At 38.0% G+C, this 17,585-nt stretch overlaps 1 protein-coding gene across 1 annotated transcript in view; it reads left to right on the top strand.

Annotated features, from left to right (window-relative positions):
• The window catches only part of EYS (eyes shut homolog), a 686,220-nt gene that overhangs the window by 197,323 nt on the left and 471,312 nt on the right, over positions 1-17,585 (top strand). Inside the window, exon 13 of the mRNA XM_051613735.1 lies at positions 2,600-2,721. Within this exon, the coding sequence (XP_051469695.1) occupies positions 2,600-2,721 (122 nt within the window). The remainder of the gene's footprint in view (positions 1-2,599; positions 2,722-17,585) is intronic.

Consider the following 17,585-nt stretch of genomic DNA (forward strand, 5'->3'; position numbering starts at 1 on the left):
TCCAATACTGAGAGGGAAGGATCACCTCCCTTGACCTGCTGGAAAAGCTCCTTCTAATGCAGCCCAAGATACCATTTGCCTTATTTGCTGCAAGGGCTCGTTGCTGGCTTGTGTTCAACTTGGTGTCCACCCAGACCTGCAGGTCCTTCTCTGCGAAGTCTTGTATCTATCCATATGTTTTTATCTACCTGTATTTACATGTAATTTATTTTAACATGACACCCTCAGTTACTGTAAATCTACACAGCGATGAAATAATATACAAAGTTTTATACTGCACCTATACATGATATACATATATGTGAGTAATGTTTTGCACCCGGTGTGAAAATCCTCCTGTAATGAGAAATCTGCAAAGCACAGGATTTCACTAGCTGATTATGGGTGTTTTTAGAGAAACAAAACGGTTGGCAGCCTTCTTTAACTTCTAATTTTTGTAATCCATTTCTGGGAGAGTTTTTGAAAGTAACTAATTTTCTTACATTCCTGGTTCATGTGAAAACCTAACCTGACACTAGAACAGTTTTTAAGTCTAATATTTTCTCATGGATATGGATCAGTAGTCCCCAGTTTTGCCTTTTGTGTTTGAAGTATCTTTTTTTTTTTTCCATTCTAACACTTGTTTTCATGGCACCGTTAAATATGCAGGGAATTGAGAACATATCAGAAAAACTTTCAAGTTAATGAAAATATTGAATAAATAATTTGGATGTGGCTATGATGTAATAGAAAACGTGGGCTAGCAGTGTAATTTCTCTCAAATTTTTCTCTTTCTTTGGCACAACTCCCAGAAAATTATTTTTTCTTTCCAAGTTTGTCTATCAGCGTTTTATTTTAAAAATACAAATTATTTTAACAAAATCTGTTTGTCTCCTTGATTAACCTTTGATTTACTGTCACTTCAGATATTTCCCACTTCTTGGACTCATGCTACCCATTTTCTTCTCTCTTCACAGAGAATATTTCACAGTCCTTGAGACTGAGTTCAGGAGTACAGAAACAGTAAACAGTTAATTAACCTTTTTTATTTTTATTTTATTTTTTTAACAGATGGAGTCCACAGGTTGAAAGTTGAATTTAGATGCATGGAATAGCCTTGCCTATGTAAAATACAGAGGGCAAAATACTGCTTTATTTTTTTTACTAGAATACATTGTTAACTCATGAGTATATACTCAGCTCATCTTGAGTGTCCAACCGGCTTTCTGGCAGTTATTTTTCTGTTGTCTTATTTTGCTCTGTAACCAAGTGATTGAAATGTCATAATTTTCAAAATGCCTTATCTTAATTCAGAAAGGTTCCTTTCAGTTTTATTTTCTGGCTTTTAAAATATATCTCAGGATTCAGGAAATACATGTTACAGAAATCATCGATGTGTCCCAGACAAGCGTAGCAAATAAGTTAGTCAGCATAAGCACAAGATAAATGTAATACAGTTAGGAAATACACTAATCAAGTTGGTTGGCACAGAAGTTGATTTGACCCACTATAGTTGAATACACATGTAAATAATTTAATTTAAAGTACTAGAATTGGTGGAGCTGTTACACACTATATGACACCTCAAGATAATCATACTGAGCTTGAATTTAAACCATTAAATTCCGTTGTTTTTATTTTGTTAACTTTGTTCCAGTAAATTGGTCTAAGCTTTTAATTTGACAGGAGAGGATAAAAGTATCATCATAGAAGGGTCTGGGACAGTTGCCCAGTATGCATTTCCTTTGGAGTTCTGATGTTTAACTTAGTATCTTTTTAAACTGTATTAGGAAATAAAATAATTTATTCTTAAACCTTCATAGTCCATATCTCTTTGAAACACAATTGTCTGTGTTTCCAATGTACAGATTCGGTAACGAAACAGTTAAAATGCAGCAACATTATTTACAGACTAACCACCTGTAGATGCTACAATGCTGATAAGTTACACATTTGATCATCATGTTATGTCAGTTTATTTATGCACTCAGTTTTTAAAAAGAACTCCTAAACTTTTTTTCCTATCTGTTAATACTGTCCAACTTATATGGATTTTTAATAGGCTTTAAAATCTACTCTGAAGGCTGTTGCAGTGTTTAGTAGGAAAAGAAAAAATTCACATTGGTCATGCTTATAATTAAAGTATTTTCTAACTTTAGGTAGCAACAAGCCTTGTGAGAAGTAGGCATGTTACAAAATAAATAATTATAACTACTGCTGATGGGAAGTGTTTACACTGCTGCCCCTCCCTAATTAATAATAAATTAATCAGATGTTCACCTTTCTCTTTTGTTGTTTTTTTTTTCTTTAGTTTTTTTTTGTTATGTTGTTTATTTTATTTTGTTTCTGAGGAACATAGGCAGAAAAAGATGCTTTATGCTTTTCAGTTCTGCGATCCTATGACAAACACCTTACGGAATGCAGATACTGGATTATTTTGAAGCTGGAGATAATACTGGATAATCTTTTTTCATCATATGAGTAGGTCAAAAGATACATACACAATATGAAATGATGAAGCACCTTTTAGAAGACAAAAAATGCAGAACAATCAGTATTAATACCTATTGTATTAAAAAGATAAAAAGTAACATATTTTATGTAACTTAATACATTACAGAGATACCAGTGTGTTTGCTTGCCTGGGTGGGAAGGAACGTTTTGTGAATATGAATCAAATGAATGTAATTCTGAGCCCTGTAAAAACAATGGCACCTGCACGGATCTTTTCAACAGCTATCGGTAAGTATTACGTCTTCTCATTATATTATTATGTTCCAGGAATGACACTTACTTTTACAGTTTGATTTGTCAGTTTGGGGAATGAACACAAGCAAACAGCCTGTGTCATGGCTACAGTACTTCACTGTACATTCTTTTGAAGTCAGCAGACGTAATTGATTGTAGATGGAAAAGTAAAAAAAAAACACCATAATTTCAAAACAATTAGCAAGAAATTATATATGTTCTGTAAACACAGGAGATGATTTAAAAGTAGTGGGAGTGGACGTGGTTGTACAATCTTAGATGATGAGATTATATCATTGCTGCCACCTTGTGGCTTAAAATGACAACAAACTAATTTAAAATTTGTAGTCACACTGGGAGAAAGCATGAAGATTCTACTCTAGCCGTATTATTTTTTTAACTCGAGCCCGATCTTTATTTCATGCATGCACTTATGATTTTAAAATTATTTTGTTTCAGTACTCAGAGCGTGAATACTCAATAAACAATCTAGCAAGCCGCTTCTTTTTATTTTCAGCCAGGGTTTACCTATATTATAATTTCAATACTAGAACCGTCCTTCTGTGTCTGAATGTAAAGTCTTAATAGATAGAGCTGCATAAAGAACACACTGTAACTGGCTGACAGACTGCACCCAGAGGGTGATAGTAAATACTTCAACCTCAAACTGGCAACCAGTCGCAGGTGAGCTCCCCCAGGGGACCAAATTAGGCCAAACACTGTTTAACATCATAAGTGACCTGGATGTAGGGATCAAGAGCACCGTGATGAAGTTTGCTGATGACACCAAGATAAGTGAAGAGGCTGACAGTCCAGAAGAAAGAGGCACCCTCCAGGGTGACCTAGACAGGCTGGAGGAGTAGACTAGCAGGAACCTTATGAAGTTCCACGAGGAGAAGAGTAGGGTCTTGCACCTGGGAACACATAACCCAGGAATGCAGTTCAGACTGGGATCTGCCTGGCTGCAGAGCAACCCTGTGGAAAGGGACCTTGGGGTCTTGGTGGATAACAGACTCAGCATGAGTGAACAGTGCCCTGCAGAGCCAAAGAAAGCCAACAGGATGCTGGGCTGCATCAACAAGGGCATCACCAGCAGAGATAAAGAAGTCATCATCCCGCTCTGCTTGGTGCTTGTGAGCCCAAACCTGGAGTATTGCGTTCAATTCTGGTCTCCACTCTACAGAAAGGATGCAGACAGGCTGGAGAGGGTCCAGAGAAGGGCCACAGGGATGATCAGAGGATGGAGGACCTGCAATTTGAGTAGAGGCTGAGAAAACCATGGTAGTTCAGCTGTGAGAAGAGAAGCTTTAGGGGAGACCTTATTACAATGTTCAGGACTTAAAGGGTGGCTACCAAGAAGATGGAGACTCCCTTTTTAGAAGGAGTGACATGGAGAAGACAAGGGGTAATGGGCACAAGTTGCTCTTGGGGAGTTTCCGATTGGACACAAGAGGTAAATTTTTCACCATGAGGGCAATCAAACACTGGAATAGTCTCCCAAGGGAAGTGTTAGGTTCCCCCACATTGGACATTTTTAAGTCTCAGCTTAACAAGGTGCTGAGATATCTCATGTAAACTATAGTATTACCTAAAAAGGTTGAACCAGATGATCCTTGAGGTCTCTTCCAACCTGGCATTCTGTGATTCAATGATTCCAAGATTTTAATTCCAGGACCTAGCTTTTTCTTTTCAGAGGTGACTCTGGCTCTGAAACGTTTTTCCCACTGACTTTTGCAAAGTCAGAAGTTGATAAACGCCAGTGTCAGTCTTTAATATGAGGGTTAAGTTCCTTAAGCACATGTGAATAGCTTCTGATAATGTGCAAAAATGTGATCTGTAATTAAATGATCTTCATTTAAACACTTTCGTTGTTTACCCTGTCATTTAAGAGACCCTGGTTTTCATATTTCCCTTTGTTCTCCAGTTTAAAATACTGAATTGTTTTTGTAGTGGAGGGTCTTTTGACCCTGTGCTAGTCTTCCTTAGCAATACTTCTTCAATATGTAGCCACGCCACGATCATCTTTCTTTATCTTCCCTTAGATAACTATTTGTGCCAGCTGACAATTTGGATAACTATACTGTCAACCAGAGTTAGATTTATTCAGTCTTCTTCCTGTTATTTCTCAGTCCATTTCCAAAGAAAACATCTCATCCTCTACCTTCCTACTTTCCCTATTAACATTTGAAGCCAGATCTTTTCAGAATAAAAAAATGTTTTTTTATTAGTGTAACTGTCATCTGCCTGTGCTAAGTTCTTAAAAAAGGACTAATCTTGTCATTAGAATGTTTTCAGTGTTAGGCATACCATGAACTTTAGTTGTAGTACTGTTACATAAAAGCAACATACTGTTTTGCTCCTTTTTTTTTTTTTTTTTTTTCCTCTGGAGAGGATTTATTTGGAAAAACAAAGTTAAAATCAATCTCTGCGTTTTCTCATAACTATGCAAGAATTGTTCTGTGATAAATTGTATAAACAGGTGATCCCTAAAATAGGGATGGGTGAATTATCTGAAAGATCTGTAATTAAAAACATGCATATTTATGCAGTGTTTTTTACGATATGCTTATTTCTAAATGAAGGGATTTTAAACAGTCATGGAATGAAAAAGTAAATAGTGATACGATTATAATTTGAATGCTGAGTTGAGTCCATCTTGTCTGTCTTCTGTTTTTACTGGCAATCCTTTTAACTACTGCTATATTCTTTTTTACTTTTTCTCCACCAGAAGCAGTAAACAGCTTTCCCCACAGATGGGGATCAGCTTGGCATTTAATGGTCCCAGATGCCAAACTCTGGAACATTGGTTTTTTTCAAGCAGCATTTGGCTTCTTAGCTGGCATTTCTTTAGGTTTCTTTGGCCAGCTCTTCCTCTCTTGCTACACATTTCCCAAAATATTAGTCTGTTGTGCTTCTGACTTCTCTTTAGTTCTGACTTGTAATTTTTTTGTTCATCCTAGTACCAAGCTAGTTATGTGTCTCTTACTCAAAACCATCTTCAGAAGCTTTATATGGACAGTTAGGAGATTAACTAATGAATTAGCTAAAGAAATTTGTGAAAGCGCAAATAGGTGTTTCCTCCCAAGCCAGCAAGTGTTTAATAGTTCCATCTCTGGTAATACTGCTAACAAATGGAAATGTGTAGCATGCTGCTTGTTATACTGCAGTGTGTGAAACCAGCTTTTAGGTTTTCATTGCTTTAGGCAAACAGCAAAATATCACTGTGCCATCTCAGTAGCATCTACTGAAAAATCACTGGTGTTTTGCACCCCTTACGGCATATTTTGGCCATTATTCAAATTTTTTCTGAAAGGACATTGGCATTTTTACTCAAAATCCCAATGAAGCATGAAATTTAAACCAACAATGAGTAAGCATCTGAGACCTAGAGTAAGTAGTAACCAGGTAATCAATTTTTCCTTCCTGAACAGTAGAACTGCTCTTTCTGGTATATCTAATCCTTAGGTGACACATTTTAGATAAACGTTTTACGATACATGTTGTTTGCAGACACCCAAAGAGACATGGAATGATCGCTTGATGAACTTGCAGTTTAAATTGAGGTAGTACAAAACAGTTTCTAAAACAACGAGGTATCTGAGGCCTAGCTTTGAGAGTGCCTGAAATGTGGTATAAAAATTATTCAAATTCATCATAGCTGTAGGGCTGGTAAACACTTTCAGTGTAAATAATCTACAAATACATGAGCACAGCTAACAGAGACAGCTAACAGCTGAAGCAGTTTGCACAGTAGTTTCTGGGCTCTGGCTGGCAATAGGCTAGGTTTTCTGGGAACTACATCTGGGCTCATCAGGGGACTGCTGTGAACTCTTTGAGGAGCCTCAGGGTGCCTGCTGTTCCCAGGAGGGAATAGCTACAAGAGGCTGTGACTGCTAGTAAGCTGTGGCAGTTTCCCACAAGCTTTGTTTGAACTTTGCTTGATCGATGGGGACTTTGAGCTTTTTGTTTCCAGCTGAATCCTCATTAGGGACAGTCAAGCAGCCTTCAGCAAATGCTAAAAAGAGTATATGTAACTACTAAGCCTAGAGCAGAGCCAGCAAAGGCAGTAGTGTGGGAGGGGGCCAGAAACTGCATTGAGAACACTGTATACTTAAGTAGTGAGGTGCTACAGGGCACTATCCTTGACCATCCACAGGAGTAACTGCCTCAGCACATTAGAGACCTCAAACCAGACTGAGTTCCTCTGGAGGGGTGTAGTTCTGCAGGCCTGGGGCTGCAGCGATGTCTGAAGCCTCTTGCTGAGGATGAGACTAGAGGATACAGTGTCCTTGCCTGCAGGGGGTACTTCTGAGCTGAAGGAGGAACTGTAAACGCAGATCAAGTAAATGAGTTGCAAGAGACAGCAGACTGCAGCTTCAGCAGTAATAAGAAGAACAACATAACATTCTCCAAGACCCTACAGATACAAGAACCTGAACATAGTGTAGGAGAACCTGTTAGAGTCTGTGCTTAGGATGTTTGGCAATGGAGATTCCAAAGATGATGAAGGCTGGAAGCTTGTGACATTGACATCAGGGTTAGTGCTCCTGTCCTGTATGCAGCTCTGCAGCTGCAGAGTAGCTTCAGTGACCTGGTGGCAGAGGAGGGACTGGAAGCTCTGTCCAGCAGAGTATCTGAATCAGCCAAACCTGTGACATGAGATAGCATTGGGATGAAAGGGTGAATACTTGTACTGGGAGATGCCCTGCTGCTGGATACTGATAGGATGTGTTCCGAGTCCTCAGAAAGCTGGCTGACATCATTGTGAGGCCACTCTTGATTATCTTTAAAAGGTCTTGGTGACTGGGAGAGATTCCTGAGACTTGGAAGAAAGACAGAAAAGGGAGATACATCAGAGAATGGAAAAAGCAGAAAAAGGAAGGCCAGAAATTAAAAAATGTCACTGTAGTCTTCAAGAAATGCAAGAAGGAGGATCTGGGAAACTGGACCAGTCAGCCTCACTCCAACCCCTGGGAAGATGATGAAGCAAATAATCTTTGAAACCATTTCCACACATGTGATGGAAAAGAAAGAGATTGGGAGCATGGATTTACAAAGGGGAAAGCAAGTCTGACAATAGAATTCAATGAGATGACTGGCTTGACAGATAATGGGAGAGCTGTGGATGTTGATCTTGATTTTAGCAAGATTCTTGACACTATCCACCACAACATCCTCATAGACAGAACTAGCTGAACTGTCAGGCACAAAGACCAGTTGGTGGGCAGTCATGGAACTGTAGCCATGATGTCAGTAAGGAAGGACTACAGCATCCTGAGCTGCATTAGGAAGAACATCAACAGCAGGTTGAGGGACTTGGTTCCTCCCCTCTACTGAGTACTTGTGAGATACATCCTGAGTGCCTGTGTCCTCTTCTGGGCTCCCCAGTAGGAGAGAGAAATGGATAAACCAGAGAGCGTCCAGCAAAAGGCCACTAAGATGATCCAGGGACTGGAACACCTCCATATGACGAAACACAGATAGAACTGTTTAGGCCACAGAAGAGCTTAGCCGGATCAATACTGAGGGGAGGGGGACAGGGAGAGAAGACAGAGCCAGACACTTCTCAGTGATGCCCAGTCTAAGGACAAGAGGTAACAAGCGCAAACTGAAATATGGGAAAATCTATTTAAATGTAAGATTTTTATTTATTTTTTTTTTAACTATTAGAACACTAGAACAGGTTGACCAGAAAGGTCGTGGTGTGTCCATCCTTGGACATAGTCAAAATGCAACTTGGAGTTAGTTGGTCCTGAGAAGCCTGCTGTAGATGACCCTGCTGTGAGCAAGGGGTTTGGACTAGACAATCTCCAGAGGTTGTTCCAACCTCAATGATTTTGTGCATTTCTGTTTCTTTATGTAATCAGCCATGTTTTTATGTCTTTTAAAATGCATAGATCCCTCAAAGTTTGGGCTTAAGTAGGGGATTTTGACATTAAAATTCAGCAAAAGTATACATAAACATACTCACCAGTTACTCTGCACCTCAAACCTCTCTACTCATGCTTAGTATGTGAAATACGTGTTACATTAACAGTTTTTTAGCTCTGGTGTGCAATTTGGTATTCTGATATTTTTAAATAGCAAGTTGTGGTGCTTAGGGACATGGTTTAATGGTGGACTTGGCAGTACTAGATTAATGGTTGGACTTTATGATCTTGAAGGTCTTTTCCAACCAAAACAATTATGTAATTTGGAGTTTGATATGTGCCCATAAACTGTAATGATTATAGTTAGGAATAATTAAAAAATACTGATCAACATACATAAAAGTGGTATTAATTAAACAATTTCTGGTCATAAGATTTGTATGGAAACATTTACAAGACCAACCTGAAGGAAAGGGCTACAGGAGAAAGACTGTACTGTACTTCTGTTGAGTTTCATTTCTCCTCTGGTCCCTGAAGTGAGAATGCAGGGAAAAAACCATGGATGTGTGGCTTGTGTCGATCTCTTTCACTTTATCTCCTGCAGATGATGATATGGGGCGGTATGGAGACAACAGTGTCTGTAAGCATAGGTTGGCATAATTTGTAACAGATTCAGAAAAGAAACTCTGAGTTATCCCTGCACTGACAGCATGTGGAAAAAGACTGAGTACCTTGTATTGTTTGAGGAATAAGCCTTACGGTAAATTCTTAGAGCACACTGCAGTACGTCTTGTCTTTCCTCAAACTTCTTGACTTCAAGGTCACTGCTGAAAAGAAAATGCACAGAAAAGTGGACACATGCAACTTGAAGGGACAGTAAGACCAAGGGTCAAGGCAGAAATTTGTCAGTCATCTGCAAGGCCCAGTTTTAAAATTGCAAGCACACACTGAGTATCCTGAAATGTGCATGAACAGGTGAATTCAGTACTCTGGCCCATGTAAAAGACATGGAAATTATTTACATCTAAGGATGAAGAAAGATTAAAAATAGTAGTAGTCAAATAGTTTTGCAGGGGTGGAAGTATTGACTCTGTATGAGTTTGCCAAAACTGGGTTAGAAAACCACATGGAATTCTACAGATTAATGCAGAATTTGCTCAAAGGCATTGAGGTGAAGGAAGCAGATGTTTGGAGAAATAGTTTGGACCATCTCAGAATATTTTTCTTGTTCAGGTTCAGTTATAAGGTAGTTGTGCATTAAAAGGCACATATATGAGCTACAGTGCTGGATGAAAGAGTCGATAAAGGTTAAGGAGAAGTTCAAGAAAGAGAGAAAGTTGAGTGCTCATAATGAGATTTGGTCTAATAAATAAAAATGATAGAACAAAAAGATGCCAAATTACATTCAATACAAATGACAACAGGTACTATGGTTTCTTTGATTTTTTTTATTTTTTATTTTTAAAAAATGTTATTTATTCTGCCTTACCTATATGTGTTCCTTGAAGTAAATATGTAAGTTTTAATACCTGGCATTTTTCTGCATGACAGAGCTTTGATGGAAGTCATTCCCCCGTGATGTTTTATAGCAATGACATTAAAATTGAAATTCAGTGGCTTGTCTTCTGTAGCTGAAGTTCTGGACAATAACAAAAATGCTGTCACTGCTAAGTATTCTTTGGGAGGGGAGAGTGAGAATTAACACTAGAATGGCTAGAAATAGGTTAGGCAATGGACAGAAGAATGGCTGAAAAGGTTTTCAAGACAGACTCTGTACCTCATTATTTCTAAACCAAATCTGTTATAGTGCTTCTGTTGCAGATGATTTGTAATAGACTAAATTTTGCTCTTTTTTTGCTCTTCATTTAACAGTTCCCTAAAAGCAGATTAATGTTATTTTTATTTTTTTTAATCTGGGAAGTCTTACTAAAATAGGAAGTTTAAACAAACAAACAGAAAATGGTGCTGACACGTTAAAATGGCTCATTAGAAAGGAATGGGAAAACCATCTGTCATTGTTATCTACAGATTACATGTTTCATGCATCGGTAATGTCTAATACATGAATAAAGGGACAAAACTGAGAAAAGATTATGGGCATTGCAGTTGACATGTCCTTTTGAACCATGGAGAACGGGTAATAAACAGTTTCACGTAACAGGACAAGATGTGGATCACTGTTTTCTTTTCTATAAAACCTGTATTTTTTTCCTTTGATTTGAAAGGTCATTAGTGAAATCTGCATGTTACACTTGTTAAAACAGATTTAATAGCTTTAGCAGAACCTGTGGCTTTTACCTACTTTCTTAAAGCAATTCTGAAGAGGTTGAGACTAAAAAAATTTTTTAATTAATTGTGTCAGTTTTAATGCCAAGGTGTTACCTGTGTTTATTTTGTACTGAAATAACTTCCCAACAAAAACAAAAGCAAGGTTTCATCTTCAACCATGAGGCAGTTTCTTCTGAAATAGAAAAACATTTTTGTGAATACCAATCCCAATTTCCTTCTTCCTAACATAATATAAAGCCATTTTGCAGACAGCATTTTCTCTGTTTTGGGTGAAAAGAGGAGAAAATTAAGAATGAGTATATATTTAGTTGTAATGTAGGTGCAAATGTTTTAGTGGTGTCAAGCAGTTCTGTAGTGAAATACTGTGTAACCCAGACAGCATTGATTTCTATCAGTTGGTCTTCAGATACCTTAGATGAGTAGATTATATTATCATCATTAGGTCACTGGAGTGATGAAGATAACATACGTGAAGAAGAATTCTGGAAGGCTATTGACAGAGTAGAGTAAAATCTAGCATATGTGAAACTGGCAGTATATTTTATGTAAAAAGAGAGTTCTGGTTTGGTTTGTTTTCCCATTCAAGACATGATAAATTCTATTTTTAAAAAAAAGTTTGTTCTAGCAACTACAAAAGTAGTTGTAGAGAAGAGTATAATTGTATGTTTAGAAAATATGTTTGAAAAAGTATGAATTTTTCATCTAGAGCTGTTACATATTTGACAATATTGCTTCTGTATGATAGTACAATATTAAATACATGTACATATGTACAATTTATACAAAATGGTTCTAGCATAAATAAACTATACACAATACATAATTAGAAAATGGACATTGTCTTCCCCACCTTTAGTTTGTATGGGTAATCGAATTTTAGTTAATGGTCTTCTGGGGTTTGTCTGGGGTATAAATTGTTATGTTCTGTTAGGTCAATAGAAGTATTATATGAAAGTTTATTTAGACTGCAATTACAGACAGTATACTATTAGAGCTCCTCTATAAAGTAGTGCTTGCTCTTCAGCAAGAGCAAGCAGACGAATGCAGGATCTGTTATTATCATATTTGCTTCCACGAAATGCCAGTTTGGATGTGTGAAAAAAATATCTATCAGTTATAATAGGAAGCCTTTATCTTTAAAGGTCACAAGTAGAGAAAAGGGAGCACAAAGACAAAAGCCACGCCTCTCTGTGAGCATCCCTAAGTATTGTTATGTATGTCTCTTAGGCTTATTTGTTCCCTATCTGGAATGGGCAGTCATGAAATTTTCATGGGTTTGGTCTATTGAAATAACTCGGTGAGACAGCCATAGTAGAAGGTTGTATTGTTTATATTACAGTATGTATCAAGGGTAGATAAAGATATAACTGACTCTTGGAGACCAAATGAAAATTATTTTTATTGTTTGCTTTCATAGCTTTATATCAGAACAATGATCTTTTTAAGGACATAGCTATTTTTTAAATACTGGTTGCTAGGACATGATAAGTTGAATTTTGTTTTGCAACAGAATCTTTATTAGGGAAATATCTACCTCATCTTGTGAGTGCAGTATTGAAGCAGAAGTAGTGTCTGAGTTGAACATCAAAATGCTTACTTTTTCTCTTTCCCTATTGTTTATATGCCTGGAAGTTGTGGCACTCTTTCATAGAATACTTCATGGGTTTACTTAAGTAATACTTCTTAGGCAAAGTTAAGCAAGGCCCATGTTAGGTTATCTGTTGTAAATTTAGATGTTTCAAGATGCAATCTACTGCCTCAGTTGTTTCTTTGAAGTTACAATCCTCATAAATAATTAGGTCCATGGGAAGAGATTATAATTTGGATATTAACTGAAATAATTAATGAAGATCAGTTTGTGCAAAAATTTTTTTCTTTTCTTTCTGTTATTCTAATAATCAATGTGAGAATAGAGGCACCCTTGCTTCTTAGTCATTTTCTAAAATACTTTCTAGAATACCAGTATTGATGGTTTCCTAATTATTTATTTCATGCAGACTCCTTTGAAAATCTGCATTCTTAATGTTAAAATTAGCATTTTGAGGGTTCACATACTAAATTATTTACCATATAAACTTTGATGTAGAAGTTACAACTGCTGAGTGTTTTAACATGCTTGGGGAGTGTTTTAAAAATGTATAAACATTGGTACTGTATTGTTAAGTGATGTCCTGATGACCTGATGTATTCTGCTATACTAAGTGCCACAGCTAACCTTTGTTAATAGTTGTTTACATCAGCTAATTGCTTCTAGGTATTCAATGTGGTCTACATTTCGAATGGAAAAAAAAAAAAGGGGGGGGGGGGGCAGTGGGAGAAGATTCTTTAATGTGGAACATTTGTTCAATTAATTCAGTTTGTTCATTTGTTCAAATACATTTTTATTTATACCATTGTTTCCATTCCTAGATTTGATAGTGCTTTGATGTCAAACTGAGACAAAGACATAGGTTCTTCTGTGATACACCTCCTTGGAGCTAGTGTAGACCCAAGGTAAAGACCATGTGACAATCCTGAAAGTAGCTTGAAAACTAAGCATAGAACATTGAAAAAAATACCCTGATAAAGACGTCTTGCTTAAATGACAGAAGTGTTTGTAGAGTTCAGAAATAGTCAGAAATGAGGGAGAGAAATGTTTCTTTTCCTCATCCATTCAAATTAATGAAATCGTTATGCAGAGGTCATTTGCACAGACTTCTGAATTGGTGTGCATTACGTTCAATTATTTTTTCGGATTAAATTTTCTAAACCTCTCAGTAATATATCTTAAGGGTTAGATTCATATTGCTTCCTCTTCATAAAATTTCAGAGTTGCAGCATGCCATCTGCTACTTGATGTTGCTGTGCTAATTATTGCTAATAAAGATTAGCCATTGTGATTACCGTTACTTGGTATTCTTTTGTTGCTTGTAGTAGAACAAGCAGACCAGGAAAGATCTGCTTTACTCTTCTAGAGCAAAAGTATCTTCCTCTGTTAGCACTCCACCTGAAGAGTTCATTTTTCTTTTCTGTCATCAGTGCCATCTCTTTATTCTAGGTGAAGAGCTTTGAGGTCAATTGACAGAGCTACTGTTGCATTGCTAAACATTCCAAATTTAACAAATGTCTCTCTTGCAGGGGCTGTTACCTGCTTGTAGGTGATAGCTTTTATGATTTCAGTGCAGCATTCTTCCTTCCAGATTTCTCAGGTCAAAGAGGACTTGTCTCAAAATCAATGTACTAAAACACATGAAGAGTTACCTGTAACTCTCAGAAAATATCAGAGCAAAACTAAACTGAAAAAAAGCATTGAGCTTATATCAGCTAGGCCATTTACACTGAAATATAGTAGACAGGAAGAGATTTCCAAGGGGAAATAGTGCTGAAGGTACCAGTTTCTATAGGTGCAGCAATAAACCCCATACTGCCAGATTTGTCACCAAAGTTGGGCATTAAATTAAGATGGAGGAGCACAAGCAAAGAGGCAGCTAGGAAGATGGGACTCTTTCAGTAAGGAATCCTTCAAAGAAGAAGAATGTTCCAGGTAGCTGATTTATTCAACATCTGGGCTCTCACATATTAACTTAATATAATTTCATCTTCTTGGATGCAACGTTAAAACTGGTTCCCTCTGATTCTTGAGAGAATGAAAAAAAAAATTTTTACCAAAGTAAATCAGTACCATACTGGAGGTAGATTCTTTCCTTACTCTTCGCTGTAGCATTGATTTACTGATGTAAACTGATTTGTTTGTTTGTACTGATTTGTTTTCACAAATGAAGGTTTTTCTGTCTGTTAGACTCAGTGAGAAGTGCTACCTGTTAAAAAGGATGCAAACTATGTATTTGCCGACAAATTACCCACTGTTAAACAGGAGAGGTGAACTAGTCTCCAAAAATGCTGGAAGGGCAGAGGTCCTCAACACCTTCTTCACCTCTGCCTTTTACCAGTGCTTTTGGGTCCCAGGCCATAGGAACAGAAGTCCAGGTTGATGCAGACACCAATCTGCCATCAGTGAAGGAAGAGTTGGCGTGTCAACTATTACAGGAGCTTGACCCCTACAAATGCATCGGTGCAGATGCCATCCACCCCAGGGTGTTGAGAGAGCTGGCTGATGTCGTTGCAAAGATGCTCTCCCTAATCTCTCACAAGTCGTGGAGACTGGGAGACATCCCTCTCGGAGGAAGGCTAATGTCACCCCCATCTATAAGAAGGCTTCAGAGAAGGACCTAGATAATTATAGACCCTCACTTCAGTCCTGGAAAGGCCATGAAGCAAATCCTCCTGGGCACTGTCAGAAGTGAATTAAAGCGTGTGATTGGGAAAAGCCAGCATGGGTTTACGAGGGGCAAATCGTGCTTGACAAACCTGGTCACCTTCTACTTGACAAAGTAACCCCCTTAGTTAATGCAGAGGGGGTGGTGGACATCATCTACCTGAACTTCTCCAAGGCTTTTGATACAGTCCCCCAAACCTCCACCTGGAGAAACAGATTTTTTATGAGCTTGACAAGTGGTCTGTGCCATGGATGGGGAGCTGGCTGACAGACCATACCTGGAGGGTGATACTACTCAAGCTGGCAACTAGTCACAGGTGAGGTCCCCCAGGGGACCAAATTAGGCTAAATGCTGTTTAACATCTTCATCAGTGACCTGGATGTAGGGATCAAGAGCACCGTGATGAAGTTTGCTGATGACACCAAGACAAGTGAAGAGGCTGACAGTCCAGAAGAGAGAGGCACCCTCCAGGGTGACCTAGACAGGCTGGAGGAGTAGACTAGCAGGAACCTTATGAAGTTCCACGAGGAGAAGAGTAGGGTCTTGCACCTGGGAACACATAACCCAGGAATGCAGTTCAGACTGGGATCTGCCTGGCTGCAGAGCAACCCTGTGGAAAGGGACCTTGGGGCCTTGGTGGATAACAGACTCAGCATGAGTGAACAGTGCCCTGCAGAGCCAAAGAAAGCCAACAGGATGCTGGGCTGCATCAACAAGGGCATCACCAGCAGAGATAAAGAAGTCATCATCCCGCTCTGCTTGGTGCTTGTGAGCCCAAACCTGGAGTATTGCGTTCAATTCTGGTCTCCACTCTACAGAAAGGATGCAGACAGGCTGGAGAGGGTCCAGAGAAGGGCCACAGGGATGATCAGAGGATGGAGGACCTGCAATTTGAGTAGAGGCTGAGAAAACCATGGTAGTTCAGCTGTGAGAAGAGAAGCTTTAGGGGAGACCTTATTACAATGTTCAGGACTTAAAGGGTGGCTACCAAGAAGATGGAGACTCCCTTTTTAGAAGGAGTGACATGGAGAAGACAAGGGGTAATGGGCACAAGTTGCTCTTGGGGAGTTTCCGATTGGACACAAGAGGTAAATTTTTCACCATGAGGGCAATCAAACACTGGAATAGTCTCCCAAGGGAAGTGTTAGGTTCCCCCACATTGGACATTTTTAAGTGTGCTGAAACATCTCATGTAAACTATAGTATTACCTAAAAAGGTTGAACCAGATGATCCTTGATGTCTCTTCCCACTTGGCATTCTGTGAGTCTATGAAATACCCTTTGTAAGACATAAAATTCTGTTTCCTAAAACAGAAATGTGTGCATTGCAGCTGAACTAGTGCTTAAAGTAGAAGCTGAAATACAGCTTCCTATCTTACTGAGCTGAATGTTACCTTGTGAATGAGTGAACTCATTGCTTCAAGTAGAGGATTAAGGCAGAATTATCTATAAAACAAGCAAATACAACTTTGTCTATTTGTTCCTATAAAACATTTTTTTCTTTGTGTCATGAGCCTGAATACACTGAATATTAGGAATATAGTTATTACTGCCAAAAGGAAGACTGTGAGCAGACAATTATGGGAGCAAAATTATACAGAATAGCAGAAATATATCCTAAAAAAATGAGGACGGGCAAGGATGAAAAGGCTGAAGGCGTTAATCTGGAAAGGCATGAAAACTGACTAGGCCCTCTGATATTTTTCTGTATATATCAAACATGCAAAAGGCACACTTACCTACTGTGATAAGAATATAATCTTTTTATTTCTCTTTCCAAAAACGTACCTCCCAAATCCTTTTTCTCTAGTTTGGGATCAATATCCGCTTCTATTTCCAGCTTTAAGATTAAGCCCAAGGCTTTCAGCATATTTGTATTTGCAGATTTTATTTATTTGTCTTGTGCTTCATGTTTTCTATGAAAAAGGGTTAATCCTTCTGATTTATAATGCAGAAATCTAAAAATGGAAAAAGATCTATCAGTCTGTCTTCAGAATGAGAAAATACAAATAGCTTTTTTAACTTGTGCAGGTCTAGCTTTTGAAAACAATAAAAACTAAGGAGAAATCAAGCAGTTGTTGTGGAGCCTTCTGTTTATGGTATACTTATGTAGAATGAAAATTATGAGTTAGTATCTGATACACTTCTTTATATCTGCTGTTTTAATGGCAATTATAATTTTGATTTTTTTCAGTGCTCAGCAATTCATAAAGCTAGAAGGAGTAAGTATTTCATATTATGGTTATAATTATTAAAGTCACATAAGCTATTCCAGATTCACATACCAAGAAACTCTTATAGCCGTTTCTTCCGTAGATCATGGCATTTTCAGTTCATGCACAATATTATTAATCATTGTACTAATGCATGTATTTTGCATTACATGATGCAAACTTCTGCAACACTAAGAGTGATTAGTCATGCAATGAAGGGTTCATCCATG

The sequence above is a fragment of the Apus apus genome, chromosome 3 (genome assembly GCF_020740795.1).
Source record: "Apus apus isolate bApuApu2 chromosome 3, bApuApu2.pri.cur, whole genome shotgun sequence".
NCBI classification, from domain to species: Eukaryota; Metazoa; Chordata; class Aves; order Apodiformes; family Apodidae; genus Apus; species Apus apus.